The 27,548-nt window shown below is 43.0% G+C and overlaps 2 protein-coding genes across 7 annotated transcripts in view; both read left to right on the top strand.

The window, feature by feature from the left end:
* The window catches only part of wwp2 (WW domain containing E3 ubiquitin protein ligase 2), a 304,365-nt gene that overhangs the window by 112,884 nt on the left and 163,933 nt on the right, over window positions 1–27,548 (top strand). The window lies entirely within an intron of this gene.
* On the top strand, window positions 8,858–27,302 carry LOC140306728 (paired box protein Pax-6-like). Of its 6 annotated transcripts, none has more exons than XM_072385318.1 (11): window positions 8,858–8,867; window positions 16,108–16,238; window positions 16,884–17,099; window positions 18,299–18,482; window positions 20,757–20,909; window positions 21,236–21,318; window positions 22,562–22,712; window positions 23,385–23,494; window positions 24,925–24,933; window positions 26,062–26,203; window positions 27,217–27,302. In XM_072385318.1, the coding sequence occupies exons 1-11, from the start codon at window positions 8,858–8,860 to the stop codon at window positions 27,300–27,302; spliced, it is 1,275 nt and encodes a 424-aa protein (XP_072241419.1). The 6 variants fall into 6 exon arrangements, with proteins under 6 accessions (XP_072241419.1, XP_072241420.1, XP_072241421.1 ...); XM_072385319.1 differs by having other exon boundaries at window positions 18,299–18,461; XM_072385320.1 differs by having other exon boundaries at window positions 16,884–16,991; window positions 18,299–18,461.

The raw sequence follows: 27,548 nt of genomic DNA on the forward strand, positions 1-27,548 counted from the left end.
GTCCTTCTGATGCATGACCACGCTGAGCCTCATGTGGCTGAAGTGGGTCAGCAGTTCCTGCCTGATGAAGGCATCGATGCTATGGACTGTTCCCCCTGTTCCCCAGACCTGAATCCAATTCATCACATTATGTCTCGTTCCATCCTCCAACGCCTCGTTGCACCACAGACTGTCCAGGAGTTGATGCTTTAATCCAGGACTGGGAGGAGATCCCTCAGGAGAACATCAGCCTCCTCATCAGGAGCAGGCATGGAGGTCCTACAGGCAGGTGGAGGCCACACTACTGAGCCTCATTTTGACTTGTCTTGAGGAATTTCCACTGAAGTTGGATCAGCCTCTAATGTGATTTTCCACTTTTACTTTGAGTAGGATTCCAAATCCAGACCTCTATGGGACAATCATTTTGATTTGAATTGTTATTTTGTTCTCAACGGATTCCACTATGTAATGAATAACGATTTTCAACTGGAACGTTATTTTAGTGTTCCCTTTATTTTTTTGTGCAGTGTATTTAGTTTCCATTCAGTTCTGTATTTTATTCAGTCATACTGTTGCATAATCTTAACTCTGTTTATTATTCAATTCAGTTTTATTTATAAAGCGCCAAATTACAACAAATCTCATCTCAAGGCACTTAGATAATATAGTCCAATTCAAACCAACTGGAGTTCAATTCATTGTAATCATAATCCAGTGAAATAATTTCAAAATAATCCAATTCATTCAGCCAATTCAAAAACAATTTCTGAGCTAAGGAAACCAATTTGTCTTCAGTCCAATCTCCCGTCCTGAGCCTGAGGGACTGTGGAAAGGAACGACTCCCTTTAACAGGAAGAAACCTCTGGCAGAACCAGAACCAGGAAGAAACCTCTGGCAGAACCAGAACCAGGAAGAAACCTCTGGCAGAACCAGGAAGAAACCTCTGGCAGAACCAGAACCAGGAAGAAACCTCTGGCAGAACCAGAACCAGGAAGAAACCTCTGGCAGAACCAGAACCAGGAAAGGTGGCCATCCGCCTCGACCAGCTGGGGTTTGAGAAGACAGAAAAGAGGGAAAAGAGGGGGGAAAAACACCATAACACCATTTAAAGGATACCTGCTGGAACAGGGAAACACAAGTTAATAACCACAATAATGTCACATGGACATAAAATCATTTGAGAAATTAAACAGGAGGAAAAAGAGAGCAAAGTGAGGAAAGGTGTTACAGATGAGCTCCCCCAGCAGGCTGGGCCTATAGCAGCAGAACTATGGGATGTTTCAGGCTCACCTGAGCCATCCCTAACTATAAGCTTTATCAGAAAGGAAAGTTTCAGCCTGATCTTAAAGGTAGAGAGGGTGTCTGCTTCCTGAAGCCAAACTGGCAGCTGGTTCCACAGAGAGGGGCCTGATAACTGAAGGCTCTGCCTCCCATTCTGCTTTTAGGGGCCTGATAACTGAAGGCTCTGCCTCCCATTCTGCTTTTAGGGGCCTGATAACTGAAGGCTCTGCCTCCCATTCTGCTTTTAGGGGCCTGATAACTGAAGGCTCTGCCTCCCATTCTGCTTTTAGGGGCCTGATAACTGAAGGCTCTGCCTCCCATTCTGCTTTTAGGGCCCTGATAACTGAAGGCTCTGCCTCCCATTCTGCTTTTAGGGGCCTGATAACTGAAGGCTCTGCCTCCCATTCTGCTTTTAGGGGCCTGATAACTGAAGGCTCTGCCTCCCATTCTGCTTTTAGGGGCCTGATAACTGAAGGCTCTGCCTCCCATTCTGCTTTTAGAAACTCTGGGAACCACAAGGAAACCTGCAGCCTGAGAGCAAAGTGCTCTGTTGGGGAAATATCCAACTGTGAGATCTTTAAGATGTGATGGAGCTCGGTCATTAAGAGCTTTATATGTGAGGAGAAGAACCTTAAATTCTATTCTGAATCTAACAGGGAGCCAATGAAGCGAAGCTAAAACTGGAGAAACATGATCTCTGCTGTTAGTTCTCATCAGAACTCTGGCTGCAGGGTTTTGGATCAGCTGGAGGCTTTTCAGAGAATCTGTGGGACAGAACAATAATAAGGAATTACAGTAGTTCAGTCCTGAAGGAACAGATGCATGGAGCAGTTTCTCTGCTCTGAGACAGGATGTTCCTGATTTATTACGAAGGTGAAAGAAGGCAGAAACTGTTTTATATGTGAGTCAGATGATAAATTCTGGTCAAAAATAACTCCAAGGTGTAACATGCAGTTGTTCATTCAAACTAATTTAAAACAGCATAGAATTATTGATTTGATTGTGTAGCTCATTCTTTTTGCATTTGGAGACATCAAGTTTGATTTAAACTGACCTAAATATACGTCCAAAGGATCCAAAACATAGTTTTTGATTTCTCACAAAATATATATATTTTTTTCATGACCTGCAGGTAATATTTTTAGTTTGAGTTGAAGGTGAATTGTGCACGTGCTTTGCACAGTGCACAGTCAGAGGCATGTTCAAGTTCAAGTGACAGAGCTATCTTTTGGTCGTTTACATCCTGGGTGGATTTTGTCCAAAAATCAATGTAGTAGCAAAGCAGTTGCAGATAATCAATATTTTGGTGTTTTGTTTTGTCAAAACTGCTACTTGTAGCTGGCTGTGCCGCTAAAATTAGCCAGCTGAGGTTTGCGTTGGTTAACGTATTTACCGGTAACGTTATGACAATGAATCGCTAACGTAAGCCAGCCAAAAGCCTTCGCTAGTCCAACCGGGCTACATCCAGGGTTAAAAAAAAATAGCTTTAAAGTACAGTCTGGAGTTTTGTTCGAAGTGCTGGAGCCTTGGCCCGATACCCGGCCATCACCGGTGTACCTCCATGGCAACGGGAGCCACCGGTGTTATGATTTAACGAGCAGGAGGACCGCCGCAGTGAGCTGGGAGCGGGTGTTAGCGAGGGATGCTGACTGCTACCGCTAGCCGAGGCTAGCATCGAGCTAGCTCACCACAACAGCCCTTGTTTCCTGTCGAGGCTTTAGTTGTCGATGACAGCCGGGTATTGGTCCGCGGCTACGGACCTTCACTCGGACTGTATTTATTTTTCTTTGCAGTGCTGCTACTGAGGGAGAGAGACGTGGCGGCACTCGCTAACGTCCGGGGCAGCTAGTGGAGTTAGTAGCAAACATACTCTGCTGCGTGCAGCTTCACTTGAGTTCAGTTATTAGGTGGAGAGAAACTAAAGTGAGACTCTCTCACTCTCCACCCAGAAACGTTTATTTCTTGGTGTTGTATTATGCGGTCTTCAGAAAGCAGTAATTGTTTGTTTATCTTCATCCAACCTGAACAGGTAACATCTTGCATCTACGCTGCACATTGCCTTTTTTAACCATTTTAGAGCTGGGAATTCAAAAGCTCGCCTATCCTCCACATTGCACAGTAACTCTCTGCAGGAGGCCGATGCTGATGTCAGAAGGGAGTAGGGCTGAGCGATTTTATCATACATATCGATATTTTGTTTCCCGATAAAGCATCAATTTTTTAAAAACTTCATTTTTTAGCAAACTTTATTGAAAAGTCAGACGTTACAATAAGTGAAAACACAGAACATTAACATAATACGGGGAGGTCACATTATACAAAACAGTGATAAATTAGTTCCTAAAAATGTTATATAACGTGCATAGCTCAGTGGTTTTGATGGCTTTTCTGTTTATAGATTGTAGGATTGTTGTAATGTATTGGTTGAGCGCCTTCTCAAAAATTAAAAAAGAGGATATACGTTAGGTTGGTTCAACAGCTGAAATGTTCCGGAAATCATTTGGGTCAAGACAAAGATTTAAGGTTGAAGTGCAGTATTACTGTTAACATCAACATAGAATAATCAGGTCATAGCAAGCGACTCGATTTAGATTCTGTCAATTTTAGAGGTGATATCTGGACATCATTTTTTTAAATTTGAGCAAAGTTGTACTTTTTTCAGTGCAGCATGTGTAGAATGAATTTTATTAAATAACACGTGGGTTCGGCTAACACCCCCTACCCTAACATCTCTGTTCAGAGCCATTAGCTACTGCTTTCCCAATAATATGAGACATGGAGAAGGAAGTGGTTTTTTCTAGCAATTTATTGTATCAGTGTTAACTAACTCAGTTAACTCACTAACTCAGTGTTAACTAACTCAGTTAACTCACTAACTCAGTGTTAACTAACTCAGTTAACACACTAACTCAGTGTTAACTAACTCAGTTAGTAACACACCCCGTCACCATGTAAAGTTCCAGTATTACATTTAATATGGTAGACACATGAAAAAATAACCCTAAAGGTGTTAGTAACTTACCGGCCCTGTAATTCAAACAGAATGGCGGTGTTTCCCAGGAGCGCTTCTACTTTTGGCGGTTAACTCCCAGCATGCGGCGCACTTCTTCTTCTACGTTCTGTCCTCCACCTGCAGTGTTAAGCTGCATCATCTGTGTTGTCGCCCTCTGTCGTTTGCCGAATGAACGCTTTCAAAGAGTTAACTTACGCTTCAAGTTCAGTTGACTTATTTCAACTCTTTTTACTCAAACACAGTGAATATAAGCACATTCAGTATTTTCACCTTCAGTCAGCTTAATTTAGTCATTAATTAATTGTGTAGCACAGAGATTTTTTGTATTTTTTGTGTATTTATTCGGAAATTCGGAAAAGAATCATTTTAATGAGATAATTTTAATATTTGCACCATTTATTTTGAAGCTTCATTGAACTATTTATTGATTGCACCTTAAGGCCCTTTGAAAGGTCTTGAAAGAACATCCTGTAAAAGGTTCTTTGTGGAACTGAAAATAGTTCTTCTATGACATCATTGTCAAACCATTTTTGGCTCCAGTTAACTCCTTTATCCTTCAGTGTGAGACTGATCGTAGATCTCTGCACGTGCGTGTGCGCAAGCCTAACACATACACCAACTCCCTCTCTGTGTGAAACTCGGCTCTCACCATCCAACCGCCTGTCCCTCCCATCAGCCCTCCCACTCGTTTAGCCTCCCTCCCGCCCTCCTCCTCAGAGGACCAGCTCCGGCTCTCCCTGCACTTGTCTCCTCAGTCAAGGAGAAACTAATTGGAAGAAAGAATAGACGAAGGAACTGTTGGGAAACTGAACAAACCAAAAGTTGACTTGTCTTCAGCATGCCTCAGAAAGGTAAGCTTCTCTCTTCTTCTTCCTGTCTTCTTCAATCTTTCACTCCATTAGACACAGACACAAAGTGCATTTGATCACCATGAAAACAGCTCGCGAGCATCCTGCTTAACAAAAGTTGTGAAGCCAAAAAGTTTGGAGTCTGGTTTTAGAAAGAAACAAAGAAGGAGGAAAGAGGCAAACGCGGGTTAGCTTCTCATCAGATGAAGGCTGAGAAAAAGGGAAAAAAGTGGTTTAAAGTGGATTTAAATCGTTTTTCTTTTCTTTTTGTTTGTTCTGTCTTTTTTTTTTACCAATGATTCAAGGAAATTTTCAAAGTAGTTTTAGTATTTTGAATATTTATGAATATGATCCTTCAGTTGGCCCTTTAACTAGTAACCAACCAATTCACCCAGAATGTGATCTGGAGCTGATTTTTCAGATAAGCAGTAAATGATCCAGTAAAGGCAGCAGAGCCGCCGGGTCCAAGGCCGGCTGCCGCGCTGGGTCCGGGCTTAAATTAGGGAGACGTGGGAAAAAAAGGAAAAATAAAGAGAAATAAAGAAAGAAATAAAGAAAGAAAGAGTCAGACAAATGAATCAATGTCCCAAACAGCAGCATCAACGTCCTGCGGCGACGCTCGGAGGAAAAGGAGCGTGTTAAAGTTTGGCCTAAATTCAGAAAGGAAACTGTGTTTGACATGAACACAAAAAGGATTTCACTAAAACATCATGAAAAAGACGCCAGTTAGAGTGGATTATGTTGGACATTTAATGACAGCCTGCTGGAGTTGATTTGAAAGCATCTGTTCGTCATTTTTCAGCTCATCTGGACTGCGGTGTTTCCCCGTAGCTTTTTTCTGTTATTATGGGATATTTAGAGAACATGAATATCTCCATATTACAGCAGACATTAATAAATACATGGAAAAAAATCCGTTTAAATATCTCTTTGTTGGGTCACGCGACTCTGCAGCCTGATCAGTTTTATGTGATCATATACGCTTCTTTTTATTCTTCATTTGATTTTCAAATATTATTATTGTTATTATAATAATTATTATCATTATTATCCTTATTATTATTATCCTTATTATTATTATTATTCTTTGCCCGTGATAAATCCTTCATATTGAACCCAGAGGCCGGCCCACAGATCAGCTGTGATCAGCAGGCCGCTCGTGCACAGTCAGGTCAAACAAAGAAGACAAAACATTTCCATCATCCTTTTTTCTGGAAAAGGCTCCGAAAGAGCTTCAGTGGCGTGTTTCTTTGATGCCGTCTGCACGTGCTGATGAAGACTTCTGAGGGTTTCCATCTTCATCTCAGCTGAGGATCTGAGTGGATTCGGTCAACTTTAAGATCATCTCCATCTGTTACCAACGAATGAAACAGAGGAAGCAGCTTGTTTTTATGAATTAATGAGTACTTTCTTGTCACGTGCTCTCAAATTCTCTTCACTTCTTTCATTTTTGTTATTACTCGATGGCAGAAGTGAGTCTTTTCTGTTCCTGCGTCCCTCTAAAAATCCCACATTAATAGAGTGAAGAGCAGCGGCCCCACGCACGCACGCACGCACCCCGCAGACACAGCTGGAGTCACGTGGACCTCGTGTAAAACAGCCAAAAACAGGCTGCTCATCCGGCTCACTTGGTGTCAGGTGGACCGACAGAGCCATCTCCAACATTATGGTCTGTTCTGGTGGAAACAGCCCAGCGACGGCTTCTCTGACTGGAAAGAGAACTGCTGTGAAGCAACAGGCCGGCGGGTCCCGGCCCGCGGCGGATAACTTCTTAAAAGAACAAATAACCATGAACTGATTGATCAATTGCTCTTCGTTTAAGTGATTTGCAGAGAAACCTCTCGCTCGTGCTTTATAACATATATTATATAACATCACATCACAGTCCCTCAGAGCCCACTTCAGCGCGTCATCACGGGCTACTCCCGCTTTAATTCACTTTCAAAGCGGGTTGGAGCCTATCCCAGCTGCGGGAAGCAGGGCCACACTGTGGGCCCAGGGCCACCTCAGGGCCACATTATGGACGAGCCACCACAGGGCCACACCGTGGACACAGGGCCACACCGTGGACACAGGGCCACATTATGGACGGGCCACCGCAGGGCCACCACAGGGCTATACGGAGACCGCGCACACGCACACACACAGTTTAGAATCACAGTTAACAGGCATGTTTTTGGATGGTGGGACGAAGCCGGACAGAACCGACACGTGCAAGGAGAACACGGCGCACACAAAAAGAACCAGCTGAGATCAGAACCAGCTGAGATCAGAACCAGCTGAGATCAGAACCAAAACCTTCGGGCTGTGAGGAGAGCTGCCTGATTCTCCTTCTTTTATTATTATTATTATTATTATTATTGTTATTATTATTATTATTATTATTATTATTATTATTATTATTATTATTATTATTATTATTATTATTATTATATTATTTTAGGCTATCGGCACCGGGAGAAGCAGCGGCTCTGCGCTCCTGTCTGCGCCCGTCAGTAGCGCTCTCCCTCCCGGCTCTTTTCTCCTCATATGAGCGGCTGAGTGAGACTTTTATTTTGTCATCACGGTGTTCAGCTCTTTTATGTCAGTTGTAGGCTACTGGTCAAATTAGGCTCCCTGCTGCGGTTTTGTGTCGCAGGCTTTTTAACGAGCCACAGCTAACGAGGCGACGGCACACAAAGCCCGGCGGGTATTTACGGAGCTGGGCTGCGGCTCCGCTCCTCCGCCCTTTGTCCTCTTTCACAGGGAGAAAAGCGCCGCGCTGCAGCGGGAACGAGGTGCCAGGGCCGGGCTGTGCGTGCGTTTGTCCCAGTATGGACCTCCATCTCGTTTATTATGCGGCCTGTTAATGACAACAGCTTCAGATAAAGAGCTGCTTTGAAGCTTTTCTTGGTCAACTTTGCTCAGACAGAAAAGGCCGCGACGAGCAGAATAAACGAATGAATGAGTGAACGAATGAATGCCACGAGCTCCCACAGCTGAACCAAGCAGCACTGCTCATCTCCGCCTGCTCATCCTGTCATTTTCATGTCGGTGAAAGAGGAGAAACGGTGCTGGGGCCGAAGAGGCCGCAGCTGTCACTTCATGTTCAACAGAATCCACTTTTTCCATCATGTTTCAGTGAAATCCTTTCAGCTGTTATTTCAGACTCTGCTGTGCAGCAGTTTGCTTTTCTGAATCTGTTCTTCCAGAACGTGACTCTTTCTCATAATCACCTGCACATATTATTACTTTAAGGATTAATAAGGATTCCTCATATATTTATAACAGCAACATAATTATGTTATTATCATTATTATTATTATTGTAATACAAGGACAGCTGGCAGCCAGGTGGCTTTCAGGCGTGAGGCAGCAGGCAGCTGAAGCTCTCCTCGGGTCTTTTGATCCCAGTGTTTCTGACTGCGTTACTGAACGTGCACATAAAGCTGCGCAGCTACAGTTTTGCTTTGAAAAAGGAACCTAAATCCTCAGACTGCAGTTTAACTCAGTGCCTGAGGAAGGAAAGTGTCACGTTGAGTCGTCTGTCCATCATGGAGCAAACACAGTCCAGCATTTCAGGTTTTTCTTCATCACAACATACAGCAAACCTGTGAGTTTTTCTCTCTCTGCGTGTAAAATGCACGTGAACAGATGTGGCGTCGGATCGTCTCTGCAGGTGCAGTAAAAACAATCTCATCTCTGTTTGAACAGATTACAGAAGTCAGACCAGCTGGGAGAGCGGCGTGGCGTCCATGATGCAGAACAGTGAGTCATTGCTGAAAAGTTTTGCTGTTCTGTTCTGTCTGTGTTTCCGTGTTTCCGTGTTTCCGTGTTTCTGTGTTTCCGTGTTTCCGTGTTTCCGTGTTTCCGTGTTTCTGTGTTTCTGTGTTTCTGTGTTTCTGTGTTTCCGTGTTTCCGTGTTTCCGTGTTTCTGTGTTTCTGTGTTTCTGTGTTTCTGTGTTTCTGTGTTTCTGTGTTTCTGTGTTTCCGTGTTTCCGTGTTTCCGTGTTTCCGTGTTTCCGTGTTTCCGTGTTTCTGTGTTTCTGTGTTTCCGTGTTTCCGTGTTTCTGTGTTTCTGTGTTTCCGTGTTTCCGTGTTTCCGTGTTTCCGTGTTTCTGTGTTTCTGTGTTTCTGTGTTTCTGTGTCTGCTGCTGCGCTGAAAGCCTTTAAAGCACCTTTTAGTGTGCTTCAGAGAAACATCTGACATCCAGAAAGAAGCAGAATCATGAGAATCTTCTCTGCTGCAGCAAGTGTTTGTTCCCAGGAAAACGCTCCAAAAAGCACAAGATTAGAGGAAATATCATCTGGACGTGTGGACAGGCAGCTGCCAAATGAAGTTCATTAACTCAAAAGATAATGACTGAAATATAAAAGAGGTTCTACCACATTTCCTTCCCTAAAACACACGTTTTACAGCTTTACTGAACTGTAATGCAGAAAGATTTGCATCGGCTTTAGCACACAAAACATGTTGATTTACTGCCCAGAAAAAAAAGTTCAGTGGCCGTTTATTGTAGTTTTCATCAGTTCTGACAATAAGAATGAAGACATGAAGCCAATTAAAGGAAGATTTTTGGCCCTCAGGGACGTTCTCTCTGTGATTCTGGGGCCGAGTACAATGTTGATGCTGCAGAAAATTAACTAAAAAAGACTGGAACCATCCTTCAATGATCCTTGGAAAACACACTTGTGGGTCATCAGTGCTGCAGAATGGAGCTTTAACTATGACTGCTGCGCTGTGTGAATGTGTCTCTGGCGGTTCTTTTGTCTCACATCTCCTCTGAGCAGCATCAGTCCCACGGTGAGCTCAGCCTCACGCTCCTGGTGATGTTGCTCTGTGTCTGTCGGGCTCCTGTCGGGCTGTAGGTCTGACTGCATGCTATTAACATCATAACCAATTTAATCAATTCTAATCCCACATAGTGAAAATAGAGCAGCTAGAGCTTGATCACCAATATTCATTTGCTAAGATCATTAGTGAATGAAGCACAGGTTAGATTAGTGCAACAGAACTCTCCAGAATAAAAGTTTATTCTCTAACCCCTCCTACTGTATGAGCTATATATATATCTATATATATAATATATAACTGCCTAACTGAACCTAACCTACAGCCTCTGCTACAATCAAACCAACCGCCCACACTGTCTGAATGCGACATATCAGCCTTTATTAAAGCTCAAAAGTACTGGAGTGGAAGCATAAGCGGAATTAGGAAAATGAGGAAAATGCCCTCACTGAAAAGTGTGCTGCTGAGTTTCTAAGTTCCCGTTCATATGTGAAACAACACTTTTAGGTAACATTTATCCCCAGCGAGGCCCTGTGTAGGACCAGTCTGCTGGAAACGATGGACCAGAGAGGTGCAGGTTTTCTGATTATTGTCAGGCTGCAGCCATGTTGCTTTACTGTAAGCATGCTGAGAAAGCATCGCTAATCTTATCAAAGTGTTCCTCCTGCATGCTGCAGAGAGCCTAACCACAGTCACTGTGCTGCCGGGGGGGCCTAACCACAGTCACTGTGCTGCCGGGGGGGCCTAACCACAGTCACTGTGCTGCCGGGGGGGCCTAACCACAGTCACTGTGCTGCCGGGGGGGGCCTTCGCTGCTCTGTGCTGCCGGGGGGGGGGGGGGCCGGACGCTGCTCTGTGCTGCTGGGGGGGCCGGACGCTGCTCTGTGCTGCCGGGGGGGCCTTCGCTGCTCTGTGCTGCCGGGGGGGGGGGCCGGACGCTGCTCTGTGCTGCCGGGGGGGCCTTCGCTGCTCTGTGCTGCCGGGGGGGGCCGGACGCTGCTCTGTGCTGCCGGGGGGGGGGGGGCCGGACGCTGCTCTGTGCTGCCGGGGGGGCCGGACGCTGCTCTGTGCTGCCGGGGGGGGGCCGGACGCTCCAGTCGGCCGACTTTGTTGACAAAAACAGAACGCTGTGAGAGTGAAAGTTAATTGAAGTCAGGTGCAGTGTGAATGAGCTGATTTAAAGGGAAAGCTGCTGAGCTGCTCCCAGGGGCCCACCTGCTCGGTGTGAGCGCTTCTCACAGAGGGACACAGCCAAATTGACTCCATATGTCTGCCTATTAATTGTGTGTCAGCAGAGGAGAGCCCCGGTGTGCTCCTCTGGGAAATGACACTGTGATTAACATTTCTACAGTGAAACCAGCGACCCCAGAACACTCAAGTGAACATGATGTAAGGCAGCATGAGGGAGAAATAATCCTCTGTCACACTTAAAGTCAACAGCAGCTACTGCGGAGGCCGTGACAATTGCCATAATTGAATTAAGCAGCAGAGCAGTTGAAATCCTGAGCCACGGCAGTGTGAGGTGTAGTGGAAGATCTGATCCGGGTCATCCATCTGTTTTTCCAAAGGAGGTGGGGGTGCTGTCAGGCAGAATCTTCCCACTGCCATCTATGTGCATCTAAATGATTGAACATCTTATTCTTCAAAAGAACAGCTAATTATTTAAAGAATTCCTGATGAAATCAACCACTTGGAGTCTCCTGGTGTGTGAATGAACATTTTCTCTGCACCTCCTGAACATCTTATAGACCCTCAGCCCTTCCTCTCATCACCACTTTCACAGAAAATGGGAAACTGAACCAAAGGGTCTGTAAAGCTGGACCAACAGCTGTTGTCAGAGGTTTTTAGTTTTGATGTTGGCATTTGTTTTCAGACGTTCATTATGCATAGTGACCTGTCCAGGGTGACCCCGCCTTTCGCCCAATGCCTGCTGGGATAGGCTCCAGCCCCCCCGCTAGGCTCCAGCCCCCCCGCCACCCAACCGACAGGTTGATGGTATAGAAAACGGATGGATGGATTATGCATAGTTATTAGGGTTAGGGTTAGGGTTATCATGAATGCTGTTGGAACAAAATGTTGATAATGTTTTATGGAATCAAATGCAGTTATGCAGCGAGAAAACTGCATCCTGCTGTGTTGTTTATGGTTTTCATCCTTCATGAAGCTGGAATGAAAAGTTTTCCATTTTGGGTGGCTGTTGATCAGAGGGTCAGAGGGTCAGAGGGTCAGAGGGTCAGAGGGTCAGAGGGTTGACTCGCAGCTTCCCAGGTCCACACGCCCAGGTGTCCTTGGGTGAACCCCACGTTGCCTCCAGAGTGTGAGTCCATGTGTGAAGGTGTAGGACGGAGATAAAGCTCTGTGTGACTGTGTGAGAACGTGGCTTATAGTGTAAAAGCTAGATTAGAAAAACTCTATATAAGCACAGTCCATTTACCATTACTATTCCCACTCCTGTGTGTGTGTGCCTTATTAAAGCCCTGTTGAGAGGTTTATAAATCTGCAATGTGTTTCCCCTACAGAGCCATTAACAGACAATAGACAATTGATTCAGTGAAAATCTCTACTTAACCTGCCTCCAGTCACAGTCTGAGGCTGCTGACACACAGCAGACCTCCAACACCTTCAGAGCATTTTAAGCTTCAGCGTCACTCACACTATTCCTCCTGCTAACAGGGTTTGCTCAAGTGCTCCAATCAAAGTGCCCTTTATTAGCCGACAATCCAAATTTGAGAGGACAAAATGTGCCTGAAGAATTGTTTAAAACTGCCTCCATCTGCTCCAAAATGCATCTGGACAGTTAAACAGTGCATCCTTCTAAAATGTCTGATGAATAGGTGTTTGATCCATGAAAAATCCTGTTTGAGACTGAGGCAGATGGAGCCAGTATGAGATCGATAGTGATTGTGAGAGCAACTGCATGTGACATCCATGGCATCCGTCAGATTGTATAAAGCCCTAACCGTGACTTTTTTCTAACCCTAACCAAGGGACGTTATTAAGTAACCATATTTTTTACTAAAGTGTAGTCGAGTTATTAACTGACCGCAACTCTGAAATGTGTCAGTGTTGAACACACACCATGAATACAGGAATGATTTAAAGTAAGTTACATGCTTCTGCTCCATCCACCTTCCTTCCCTCTCAAAAGACTGAAGAATGACGTCTGCTCTCATGTGGAAACACTCGTATGAGTCATATTTTTCTCATGTAGGGGCAGCTCTTTGCAGGACGCCATAGTGGGTCGGATTCAAGGTCATGAAAAATGACAAATACAACCATTTTATTGGAGGACTTGGTAGGTTATGGGTTAGGGACCCATTATGAACTTTACCTGCGGTTACTCTGTCTGGAACGTCTGCCTGAACTTGTCTTAGCTGACTTTACACTTCTCCTATGAATGAATTACACTGGAACTGGTCAATTAACACCATCAGCAAAAAAGTAAAAGTTCCCACAGAAGGACAATCTATTCAAGGAAGGAGAACAGAGTCCACCTGAACATCTCCTCTGGTCCTTTCCATCAGCCCATATCATCAGAGATGGAAGGAGAACAGAGTCCACCTGAACACCTCCTCTGGTCCTTTACATCAGCCCATATCATCAGAGATGGTGGAAACCTGCTGGTTTCATCTTTCTCTGTTTCATTGGACCAAACTAAAGCTCCAGCATCGTCTCCTTGGTGATTCGTCTCTGAGTCTCACTTCCATCCACAGTCTGGCTGCTTCCCTTCAGCCGCTGTGAGCTGCTTTTCTCCTCTTCAGGTGTTACTGATGCTTTACTTTGGCTTCTCTGGATGGAAATCCCATTTCCTTCAGCTGCTTTCTTCTCTCACAAACATCGACTCCTGTTTCTGTCCATTTGTTTTACATTTCTTTTGTTGGACATTTTCTATTTTCAGACTTCTTCCTTTTGGTTTTCTGTCCTGACTCTTTGGCGTCTTCCTTGGTCGACCTGCATGTTTCCCTTTTACAACCTTCCCCTTTTGTTCAGACACAGCTGACTGGGAACATCCACATTCTGAGTTAAATGACCTTCTTGAAGGAGTTTCATGATCCTTTCCGTTGTTTCCCCTGGCAGCTCTCCTCCTGGGTTCATGTTTCCTGTTAATCAGCAGCAGCTTGTTAAGTTCTTCAAGAACTCTCTTTTCACTGTACACTCATTTGCATATTTAGAGTTTTAGAAATGCAAAGTAAAGGTGATTCCATAGTTTTTTTCAGGCAATTGCAATTTTGTTTGATTTATTTGAAGTATGTCAATAAGTCAGATTAAGCTTTAAAAATTAAATGTATTTCTTCGATATGTTTATCATTTTCATGAAATAAAACAACTACTCGAACAGATTCCATCATTTTTTCCATGGTTTGTAACTGTTAACTTAAAGAGTTAAACATAAACCTAATATAAATCTATAATCTATAAGAAAAATAAGGAGCGATTAGTGGGGAGAGGTGACCGTGAGATGGAGACGGAGGACGAGTCTCAAACCAGGAGGGTCTTGCATGAGGGTCTATGGATTAGCACCTGCCTGTGCATAAGTGAGAGCATGATGTGGAGAGTGGAAGTCATCACTTATTAAACGTATGGGAGGTGTAACGCGTTGATTTACCGATGACCTGAAACCTAAGTTGCATCTAAGTATGGTCTTTGTACAATTTTTAGCTATTATTGTTGAACTGCAATGTTGAGAGCTGTGAACTTCACATTTTGCCATGAGATCAGGTTTTCTAGGTGTTTTTTTCTCTGATTTTTTTAGAGAAAGCAAGATGAAGAAGAAGCAGAAGTTGAGACTTTTTGGTTCAGTGATCAACCAGCTTGCATTCCCAGTGCTTTCTAAGTGCCTTTAGATGTCCAACTGTGTTATTTGATGTCTGATCATAATAAACTCCACAAGAGTTAGAGGTACAGTAGTTAAGGTGCCAGTGGGGGTAAGAAACATCTTTATAAATATTATTCCCAGGGAGGTTAGTTATGCTGATACCGTTAAAGATATTTCTGATCCTACTGACTTCTATCAAGTTTAACTTCAGAGTTAGTTCAGCTGATGTATGAACATTTTCGTGCACTTTGTCATGTTAAGTGTGAGATTAGGTGTTGTTGTAACTTCTCTGCAAAAATACAGTTAAACGTGTCATTCCTGCATGAACAGGACTGCTGCAGAGGTCATTAACACCACAGCTCCAATGCATCAAAGCAAAGAAGTCCAGCAAACATTCTGTTGCTCTGATCTCGTTCTAGTTAGTCTAATGTCAGAAAAGTCAGATCCACTTAATCCACCCACCCATCTTATTCACACCAGGATGATGCAACTCAGGGTTATCCGAGTCCCTTAATGAAGATACCGCAGCTGTATCACCTGGATGCTTGAAAATATGTCGATCTGGGGTGTCTGTGTGGCGGTCCTCAGTGTAAAGATGATGGCTGAACTCTCAGAGCCATGTTCACCTTAACATCGAGGACGGTTAGTAAAAAGAAAACATACCAATGAACTTAATAAGGATTTAACCTTAGGTTTAACCTAAGGTTTAAAATCTTTGTTCATTATTTGGAGTTATTACACATGGACACAGTCCGCTGATGCTTGGCCACTGGGAGGCGGTGGGTGCAATAGCACAACTGATCATTATATTCATACAGATCTGTTTTTCTAGTGTAATTCTGCTGTCTGCCTGTCCAAAGGTGAATCCAGGGAAGTGAGATAGAGAGCTGCTGGCTGTGGCCAGCTTCCTGTGAAGCACAACAAAGATGCCTCCTGAAAATCTTTACAGTACCTTGGATATGTTCTTATTGTGTCCACCGCTCAGTTATCACAGATTTGGGGGGATTCTTTTTAAATAATTTCTACCGTAACCAGAGAAAAACAATAGATAACTTGCACTGACAGAGCTGAGGGATAAAGAAAGCTTGAGTTGGTTCTTCCAGGGGAAGAGGAAGGCTTCCAAGGCTTCTGCCCTCAAAGCACTTATTAATGTTTTACAGACGCCGAGTAATTTTCAGTGTATTAACATGCATTTCACCTCTTAACAAGCCAGCTGATGACACTTGGAAAGACAAAAACCAGAAACAGACTGCTTCGTTTGTCTGTTTTCTGTGCTCCTCCTCTCATGCATGTGCCTGATCAGAGTGCTGCTTCCACCTGTCCTGCAGACTGCTGGCTTTGTAAAGTAAACTCTGACTAAGCACACATGTTGTAGGAAACCTTTCTGTGTGTGTGTGTAGGTCACAGTGGAGTAAACCAGCTCGGAGGTGTGTTTGTGAATGGGAGACCTTTACCTGATTCTACCAGGCAGAAGATTGTGGAGCTCGCCCACAGCGGAGCTCGACCGTGTGACATATCCAGAATACTACAGGTACGGTGAGCTGGTAACAGAAGCACCATCACAGGCTCAGACTGGCCTCTTGCACTTCAGAGGTCATTCTACATCCAGGTGATGCTGTTGTAGCAAAGATGGCAGCACTGTTTACCCAAATGTCTGCATTTAAATGGAACGCTGCAGAGAGTGAGTGAAGGAAGCAGGCTGCTGACAGCAGGAGAAGATGCAGGATGCTTTGTAGTAAAGACCTCAGGGCTGACAGAACTTTGTCACCAGAGACCACTGCTGTTCCTCCACCATCTGAGCTCTTTTATACAGCTTTACTCTCACTCTCAGGGGCGCAAGCTTCAGATGATACAGTTTTGTTGCCATCCTAAGACCCATCTGCGCTGGAATAGAATACCAGCCCATCAGCTTTTATCTTGGGAGTTTCAGAGAGGGTCTATTCTGGTTTAACTTGATCACATTTGTTTAAGAATTTTTAATAAACCGTTTTATCATGGATGAACTGGTCGTTTTCAGCACTAAACTGTTCATGAAAGGTTAATATAGCCAGAGTCACATCACTTTGTGCTGCTCTATCTGTCCACCTTCCAACAGAAAGTGTTTCCTCTCTGAAGTTTGCCTTTAATAACTTCAGCATCATCCTCCAGATAAAGATTGTGTGCTTTCTGTGTGCAGGTGTCCAATGGCTGTGTGAGTAAGATCTTGGGCCGGTATTATGAGACAGGCTCAATCCGTCCTCGGGCCATAGGAGGGAGTAAACCCAGAGTGGCCACTCCAGAGGTGGTGGCTAAGATTGCTCAGTACAAGAGAGAGTGCCCATCGATTTTTGCCTGGGAGATCAGAGACCGACTACTTGCAGAGGGAGTGTGCACCAACGACAACATACCCAGTGTAAGAACCTCTTTCAGACAGGCCACATAAGGGAAAGCTTCCTTCATGGTAACATGGAGCTGAAATCCCTGAAAACACTAGCAAAGCAAATGCCATTTGCCAAGATATCTTTATTCTTTTTCAACATGTCAGGTAAATGTCAGCGAGTAACTTTTCAACATTTCCAGCCTCAGTGACAGGATCTGACCGTACCCTGGCTCCTCAGAGTGGGGGGGGCGGACACCAGGAGTATTAGTGTTTGACTAATTGAGACATTCACACACAGTTCATCTGGACATTTTCTAGAACTTTTGAACTTTTGACGGCTGTACATGAGTGAAAACCGTCTCCCCTTCAGTATTTTCTGACTTTATAGTGAGGCTTCCATCCATCTGTGGGCAGTCATTGTCTCAAACTATTGAAGATCCTATTTGTACAAACTTTAGAGTGATATGAAATACATTTTTCCATGTGAACATAAAAAGGCTGATACCCTAAATTCCTTTACACAGCTAAAAAACACTAACATCAGGCTTTTGAGTGTTTAGGTGTTTAATTGGCATTCAGTTTCATGTCAAATGACTGCACTAGTCTCTGGTTTTTATTAGCTTTAGCTCAGCTCTGCATCTGTGGGAACGCAACACCTGAGGCTACACACTCAATTAAACTGAGGATGCTATGGTCAGCGCTATAATATTGGGCACAGCTCACTTTTTCTTTACAGAATCAAACTTTTAAAAACAACGTCTCAAATGGAGGCTCGACAACTGGCAGCAACAACTGACAGACAAAAAGACACACGACTGATCTGTAAAACAGCTGAATTCCATGATCCAGTCAGAAAGTAGATAACTAATAAAACAGTAAAGACAAATGATCTCAGAGCACGTCATTATCAGAAAGTGTGGTCAGCCTGCAGGATACAACGTGACGCCATCCCTGCTGTCTACTGGCAGCTGTACTGGACCACTGATCAATAGTCAGCAGGCAGTGGAAAAGGATTCAATTGGCTTTTTTTAGCTGGTGTGCCCATGTTTAAAAGATTTGTTTGAACAGTATTAGTGTAAAAATGGTATTATATGACTTAGGTTCATAAATATTCAAAGCTTTGGACTGAGCTCAGGACATTGAACCGCTGCTGTTCCATAATGAAACATTAAAGTTCGAATAACTTCAACATCCATCAAAGGTTTCTTAAATGCTGTTGTGTTCATCTCCAGGTTTCTTCTATAAACCGAGTGCTCAGAAATCTGGCCAGTGACAAGCAGCAAATGGGCACTGTGGGAGCTGAAGGGATGTTTGACAAACTCAAGATGCTCAACATACAAAGCAGCTGGGGTGGACGCTCAGGGTGGTACGCGGGGACAACTCTCTCTACCACTGGTAAGACTTTTACCCACGTTGGTAACTATCAATGTACAACAACTGCATACAAACACAGCTGCTCTACTCCGAGTTCCTTAAACACAAAGCAGAGGGACTGACCTAATGTGGCACAGCAGGGTCAGGCTGACTCTTTCCTCAGGAAGAGGAACTTCAAGTAATCACATCTGCAGTATAATGTCTTTCTAAACTGTCACATCTTGGTTTGCCAAAGATCGGGACTCATGCTAAGTTGGAGCTCTTTCTTTGGAGCTCTTTATCTGCAGGTGCAGCTGGATGGCAGCTCACCTGTAACCATCCTACAAAACTGTGCTCACATGGCTGGACTTTCTCATCTGGGTCGTGACAAGCTTCAAGGAAGAAAGTGGACATGCTTTATGAATTTTTTGGATGTTTTCTATCATGTCTTGTTTATGACATCATAAAACTACGTTTAGACACATATTCACATCCTTATTCACATCCATATTCACATACTTATTCACATCCACTGTCAGCTTCTTAGCTTCTCCACTACAAAGGTTTCAAATGTGAGCTCTGCACAAAGTCACTTTAAAAGCAACTCAGGGCATGTCTTTGCTGTCTTTGCCTTCCTCTTCTTCATCTTCATCTATCAGATGAAAGCATGCTGTCATCTTTTGGTGTAAGCTGTTTATCACTTTTGCTTCTCTTGATGTAAAACACACTGCTGGAAACTGCTCTTCTGGCTTTTCACCTGGGTGAGCTACAAAGACTGAGACCCCATGTTCCATTTATTCAGCAAGTTGAATATGATGTGGTTAACATGATCTCACTGTGTTCAAAGTTAGTTTAAAGGCAGTTTCAAAGTGTACTGTAAGTGTGAGCATGGATGAGTCCACCTGTGTTAGCAGTCCTGTGTCGTGTGGCGCCTGCTTTTGCAAAGCGATCTGAGGCACCAGCTGAATGTGAAACACGTTCATCTTCCTCTCAAACAACAAGTTTTTTACATGTCATTTTGAAATGGTGTGTGATAATTCTATGTGAGTGTAACTTACTGTAACCTCAAGCTTCCATCAGTTCTTCTGCTGTTAGAAAATGTAATATTGGCAGTGAAATACAAATTTTTAGACGTTTTGTTGACTTCATCCTTGATTAGATCCATTTCAGAATCTACCGATTTGTAAATTTTTGATCTATCTATGTATATATAGATGCAAATCTATATCTATACATATATATACATATATTTATCTATATCTATACATATATATAGATATATTTATCTATATCTCTATATACGTATAGATATATTTATCTATATGTATATATACATATAGATATATTTATCTATATGTATATATATATATAGATGTATTTATCTATAAGTATACATATGTATAGATATATTTATCTATATGTATATATACATATAGATGTATTTATCTATAAGTATACATATGTATAGATATATTTATCTATATGTATATATACATATAGATGTATTTATCTATAAGTATACATATGTATAGATATATTTATCTATATGTATATATACATATAGATGTATTTATCTATAAGTATATATATGCTGTGCGGAGTGGACTCGTGCTGTGGCTCCTCTTCCATCAACCTGGGATTACAGCAGTGAGACAAAGCCATGCTGTTCTGCTGGCTGCTGCCTCCCATCGGCCTCCGACATGTTTGAGCGTGTGTGTGTTAGTGTGTGTGTTAGTGTGTGTGTTAGTGTGTGTGTTAGTGTGTGTGTTAGTGTGTGTGTTAGTGTGTGTGTTAGTGTGTGTGTTAGTGTGTGTGTTAGTGTGTGTGTTAGTGTGTGTGTTTGTGTGTAAAGGAGGGAGAGGGCGTCTGCTCCCATTTGCCTCTGTTTCTGCCTGACTGACTATGACACTGAGCAATGGCTTCATTCTGTTTTGCAGCCTCTGTCTGTTGGGGATAATGAATAATTAGGCTAGCACCACAAAAAACACGAGTACCACAGGGAGCTGCAGTCAAGCTCCCGTCTGCTCAGAGATGTCTGAGATCTGCACTCCAAAGTCTATTCTAACTCATATGCATGGTCTAATTTCATGGATTTAAATGCTTTTCTTACTTACAATTGACCTGTTATACTGTGCTGCTGAAACAAAAGTGAAGTAGATCCATCAAAAATGGTTTTGTATATATATTATTTTATTCAGAATTAACCTTCAGATTGTAAAATGCACATAGAATAAATGTTTTTCTTAACCCTCACCAAGATGCTCGAGCACATGAAATCACAGAAATGTCCTGATTTCTTCTTCCTCTGGTCCTCTCTTTCTTCCCTCCGTGGTGCAGACTGTCCGCAGGCGGAGGCAGGCGAGAACAACATTTCAGTTTGTTCAAATGGTGACGAATCAGAGGAGACACAGATGAGGCTTCAGCTGAAGAGGAAGCTGCAGAGGAACAGAACGTCTTTCACACAGGACCAAATAGAAGCACTCGAGAAAGGTACAGCAAAAGCTATTGAATAACAAGCAAAAACAATGTAGGAAAAATCTAATGACTTAGTTAAATCAAAGTATATTAATTATATGAAACATATTAATAAAAATGTATTTATTCTTTTAGTAATTTTCTGTTATATTTCTACATTTAGTTATTTTCCAATTTATTCTTTCATCCATTCCTCTTTATATTTCCCTTTTTTCATTTCATAAATGTGTCCAAATGTTTGGATTATTCAGTTAAACATCACTGGAGGATGCTCATAAATGTTGGTCACAGAAAATAAGCTTGAATTTGCATGACAGGTTTTCACATTCTTTTGTTTTCAGAGTTTGAAAGGACTCACTATCCAGATGTGTTTGCTCGCGAACGTCTTGCTAACAAAATAGACCTTCCAGAGGCCAGAATACAGGTGAGCTGCACATTTGACTTTTCCCAGGCAGACTGCTCTTACCCAGACATCTGAGGACAACGTTTGTCTTTGAAACTCTGCCACTGTATGAAATGACTAACAGATGAAGACATAAAAAGGACTTAGTTTCACTTCACAGTAAATAAATGAACAAAAATAGGTAGACTTTACGTATATCTCATGGTTTCAGATAGGGAGCCCATATAAATGACTGGTGAAGTGTCATAAACAGTTCCTCGAACCCTTCAAAAAGTGATTTATTTGATGTATTTTTTTACTATGAGGAAACTGATCAAGTGGTGTAGATGGCAAACAACTGACAACTTGTCTCGGAGCCTGTGCCACGAAGCATCATATCCAGGGTATCTTTGAATGATTTGGCTTAACAAACCCTTACAAAGGAGATCTGGTAGAACAAAAACTACATCAGCTGACCAGTCATTTCCAAAAAGCAACACAGCTGCTGCAGCAGCAAAGGAAGATGACAGGAAAAAAGAACAGAAAAGTGTTGCCAGGTACCATTAAAACGCGGTGATTCGATTTATTCGATTTATCAAATGCATGTGCAGCAGGTGTCTGTCAGATTCAAAGCTGGCTGTTAGAGCTGCTCCTGTAAAGCAGTCACTGGGATTCATTTAAGTCACTTTTTTAATGATGTAATGATAATAATAAGGCTTTAAATTGTCCAGTGATTTTGATTAGCATAGTTTCAAAGCATTTTGGTGTGGTCATGATGTGATAAAGAACATGTGAAGGTGTCCAACAGCGTTTGATACCAGAACATTAGCAGAACAGCCTCTGGGTTCTGTTGGTTGCAGGGTGGGGTCTGGTGGACTGGCGTTTTCCCACAGATGCCATCAGATTGGTTTCTGTGGAGCCCGCTGTGCTTCTGCTTCTCTTTTCGAGTTGACTGTTCAAAGCACTTTTACAGTTCAAGCCACATCCACCCATACAGGAAGTCTTAGTCTATGCAATATTTCTTTATCGCACACATTCACTCACTGATGGATGCCATGTGGGGTTCAGTGCCTTGCCCAAGGACATTTCCACATGTGACCCAGAGTGAAACCACCGACCCACAGCTTGGCAGACAACTCTGACTCAGCCACCACTGACCTATGCCAAATGAAAGGCTTTTATTTGAAGGTTTGAAAGGATTTCATTTTAAAGACTCAGAGGATAGAAAGCTGTCCTTATTCTTTGTCACATTCAGCGTGTTTCTTTTCCGCCGTGGTGCATGCAGGTTTGGTTTTCCAACAGACGAGCAAAGTGGAGAAGAGAGGAGAAGCTGAGAAATCAACGTCGACAGGCGTCCAACTCCTCCAGCCATATTCCCATCAGCAGCAGCTTCAGCAGCAGTGCTTACCAGCCTCTACCACAACCTGCTACCCCTGGTACCGATGCCCATACTGCGTATACCACAACAATATGTGCTGCAGACTTATTGACACCTGCTATAAAAGACATTTTAGTGATTCTCCACCACAGCTTGGTCTCATGTGCCAACAGAAGGAAAAGTGTTCCAGATTTCCTTAAACCAAGATTCAACAAAACATTTAACCAGATAAACTGATGAGTAAATAAATACCAGAAACCATATATAACACACTTAATACCTAGAATGTTTACATTCCAATGGATTTGTACTTTTCCTATGAGTGTAAGAACCCCAAATCAGGCAACATGATAAACTAAAATAGTCATTGCTTAAATGACAAACCTTCATTTGTCTTGAGTGAAAACCGTTGAAAAATAACACAGAAAACAGATGGAATCGCACTGATGTTTGCATCAGAATGGCAAAACAGCACTTATAAATAGTCCTTTACCTACTATCTAAGTCATTTATATATTTTAATACAACAGTTTACGGCACTGATCTATCAGTGCTGGTGTGGCTCCATGCTAATCTTAACATGTGGCTTTACTGCGATTCCAGGTCTGCTTGATAGGCAGCAATGCTTAGAGCAACAGTGTTTTAGCTAAATTTAAGCTACAATTAATGGAGATTTCTCCTTTTCTGCATATGTTTATGTTGCTTAACCTGTTTTTATCCTGTTTTTTAGTATCCTTTACTTCAGGAACCATGTTGGGAAGATCAGATCCAGTTCTGTCCAACAGCTATAGCCTACCAGCAATGCCCAGCTTCAGCATGGCTGCCAGCCTGCCTATGCAAGTAAGATCCTTTAACAAGAGTTCACAATAACTAATACACTTTCGTATCAAAGCAAATCTCAGTCCAGGACCCCAGGACCTTTCTATAGTCACTTTAGGCCTTAGGATGCCCCTCTTAAAGTGCCATTATGGAATCTTTAGCTACTGTAATGGCTCCATCATCCCCATCAGGGTTGGGGTTATGGACTGTGTTCCCAGAGGATCTGCCTGGTGAAGCACACTAAACCCTTAAACTTTACAGAAGTTAAATCTCCACATTTTGTTCTAACCCAGCAGGCCAGGCTGTTACATAAATGTGGGATATTTTCAACTTCTTATTGGAAACTGAACTTGAGATCTTTTTAGGGTTATTGATCTAAACAGTCAGGGATTTTGTAGGATATTTTGAAGGCAGTGTTTCTGTAACTTTTGCATATGTGAGGTTTCAGGAGGCCTTTCTTGAGCAGACTGAGTTCTTTGGAGACAGAATGTTTCTGATGGTTTTGTGGTTGGTGCAGACGTTTCGGGCAGATGTTGTTTCAGCCGTCTGTAGACAAGCCCACTCTGTATATTTAATGAGCATTTATGAGAGCCTACATTAGAATAAGATGAGTGTGTTGTGGAGAAGTTGGCCCATTTTGGGTGGATCCACTTGTGGATCTTACCAGCTGAGTTAAGGCTGTTGCTGTGGTTGTGAGCCACACTAGTTGTGATCATTGTGTGTAGCTCTGTCTGTTGTGCTTCTCTTTTGTTTGCTTCAATGAAATTTGTAGATATGTTCATTTGCTACAATATCCACTATATTGTCCAAAGTATTGGCTCATCTGCCTTAACACGCATATGAACTTCAGTGATTGCACATTCTTACTCCATAGGGTTTAATATGACTTTGGTCCACTTCAACTCTTCTGGAGAAGCTTTCCACAAGGTTTAGGGGTGTGTTTATGGGAATCTTTGACCATTCTTCCAGAAGCACATGTGAGGTCAGACACTGATGATGGACAGAAGGCTCTCAGTCTCTGCTCTAATTCATCCCAAAGCTGTTCTATCAGGTTGAGGTCAGGACTGTGCAGGCCAGTCAGGTTCTTCCACACCAAACTGGCTCATCCATGTCTTTATGGACCTTGCTTTGTGCTCTGGTGAGCAGTCATGTTGGAACAGGAAGGGTTCATCCCCAAACTGTTTCCACAGAGTTGGGAGCATGAAAATGTCCAAAATCTCTTGGTTTGCTGAAGCATTCAGAGTTCCTTTCACTGGAACTAAGGGGCCAAGCCCAGCTCCTGAAGAACAACCCCACACCATAACCCCCCCTCCACCAAACTTTACACTTGGCACAATGCAGTCAGACAAGTACCATTCCCCTGGCAACCACCAAACCCAGACTCCTCCATCAGATTACCAGATGGAGAAGCCTGATTGGTCCCTACAGAGGACGCGTCTCACCTACTCTAGAGTCCAGTGGCGGCGGCTTTACTCCACTGCATCCGACGCATTGCCCTTGGTGATGTATGGCTTGGATGCAGTTACCATGGAAACCCATTCCATGAAGCTCTCTGCGCTCTGTTCTTGAGCTGATCTGAAGGTCACATGAAGGTTGGAGGTCTGTAGCGACTGACTCTGCAGAAAGTTGGTGACCTCTGAGCACTATGAGCCTCAGCATCTGCTGACCCGCTCTGTCATTTTACCTGGCCGACCACTTCCTGGCTGAGCTGCTGTCGTTCCCAGTCGCTTCCACTCTGTTATAACACCACAGACAGCTGACTGTGGATTATTTAGCAGCGAGGAAAGTTCACGACTTGTTGCACAGGTGGCATCTTATCACGGTACCACGCTGGAACGCACTGAGCTCCTGAGAGCGAGCGATTCTTTCACAGATGTTTGTAGCAGCAGTCTGCAGCCGAGCTGCTTGGATTTACAGAAGTGATTGGAACACCTGAATTTAATTATTTGGATTGGTGAGTGAATACTTTTGGCGATATTGTGTAGATCCACTGTGAAAGTAACTATTTGCAGTGGTGAACACAGTTGTGGACATAAGGCCTGCCCAAGGACGCTTATGGTGGGATCACCAATCCTACCACACATCTTTTCTCAGTGCTTTGTCCAGATTTCTAAGTTTGGTGAATTAAAAAAAAGGAAAAAGACAAACAGAACTATTAATTTATTAATTTACTACTCCGCTGCCACACCTGAAGTGGTTACCAGGTTGGACTGGAAGGCAGTTAAGGGCACATGGCTACATTACATTTCAGGACATGTTTAAGATCCTCACATCATTGTGTACTCCAGATATATTCCAGCAGCTTTTTGCACTTACCACTGTAAAATACATTTGTTGTACAGATGAAGTCACTTTTCCCTCCAAGTCAAAAGCCAGACAGTTTCCAGCTATTGTAGCTATTAACCTCACGGAGAATGGGCCGTTATCTGAATAGCATCTATATGAGTGGGCCAGTCCAAGTGGCTCTATCTATAGGAGAGAATATCTGTTAACTCTGCATGCATCTTCAACAATTAGGTGGTAAAAAGCAAACTGCAGTGAAAGAATCAGTCACTGAGGTATTAATGTGCATTAATGTGTTTTTCCAGGCCTCCAACCAGACCTCTTATTCCTGCATGCTGCCCAGCAGCACCCCTGTAAATGGTAGAAGTTATGACACATATACTCCTCCCCACATGCAGCCACACATCAGTAGCCAATCAATGACATCATCTGCAACATCATCAACAGGTAGGAGGTCCCTTCTGCCTGCACCTGCATGTTAATACCTAATAAGATGGCAAAAGGATGAATGCAGCTATTTTTGTCAGATTGTTCCATTTGACATTTTATTTATTTATAAAACGATTGGTTTCCTCTTTGTACAACAAAACATGAAATAGTGACTACTTAATGAACCAGAGCAGCTCTGCACAGGAGGATTGTTCAAATGGTCTCTGCACTGAAGCTCCTGTAATTACTGAAATAAACGAGAGGATTCACAAAGAATAACATTTTACGCACGCAGTCCTTACAACAGATCCTTACCCTCAAGTGTTTCTCAGTCAGTTCTGATCAAGCCCAACAAAGACAAGCAGATTATGATAAAGAAGGCTTGGAATCACAACAGCCTTGTGTGCTTTGACTTCCTTCAAGCATACTTGACTGTGGTTTTGCAAAAAGTCATCACACAGCTGGCTTATAAAGGTAATATTATTTAGCTCTGGGTTATCAGTTTATTCAGATTCGAGCATCAGTCTCATGACCTATTCATAGGTCCATGTCCGTCCATGTTGTCAGCTTCTTTAGTTGGGCTGATTTATCTTTACTTTAAACTGCCTTAAATAGGAGGAATGTGTTAATTAACCCGTGTTAAGGGTTTGTTCTAAATAGTTTAGTATCGCCAACCTCTCCTCAGGATAATTTTCCTTCTACCACATGCTGCCATATTGATAGATGGACTTTTGTTTATGAAATATCTTAAATATCTTGATCATATCTTCACATGAACTTCATTTACATCTGTGAACACACCTATAAATATTTTGTTGTCATGGTGACTATGGCTTAGTAGGTAGAGTGGTGGTCTTATAATTGAAAACACGGTGGTTTGATCCCCAGCACCTTCCTATGAAGGCGAGACACCGAACCCAAATATCGCCACTGATAGTCACAGTGATATTCAATTTAATGAGACCAAAAAGGTGCATGTGAGTGTCGACCATTTACCAGATATCTCTCATAGCAGTTCTCTTTTTTCCCAGGTCTGATCTCTCCTGGTGTTTCAGTTCCAGTCCAAGTTCCAGGAAGTGAGGCAGACATGTCACAGTACTGGTCGCGCCTGCAGTGACTTCAGCAGCAGGACTGCGTTGGTCATGAACATGGGATCTATCCATCTCTTCTGCCTGAATGCAAAGAAGGACCTGATACTGCTCAGCAAACACAGGCAGACAAATGACTCACATTCACGTTTGTGAGGGAATCTTCAAGGAGTTTGGGTGCTCTTTAAAATCACAAGGATTTGAGTCTTGCTGTAAAGCAGAGCTTAAAATGGATCAAATGTCTCTTCACCTCCACTGACTGCCATTCAAAGTCT

The sequence above is a fragment of the Leuresthes tenuis genome, unplaced genomic scaffold, assembly GCF_036924035.1.
Source record: "Leuresthes tenuis unplaced genomic scaffold, fLeuTen1.0.hap1 SCAF_5, whole genome shotgun sequence".
NCBI classification, from domain to species: Eukaryota; Metazoa; Chordata; class Actinopteri; order Atheriniformes; family Atherinopsidae; genus Leuresthes; species Leuresthes tenuis.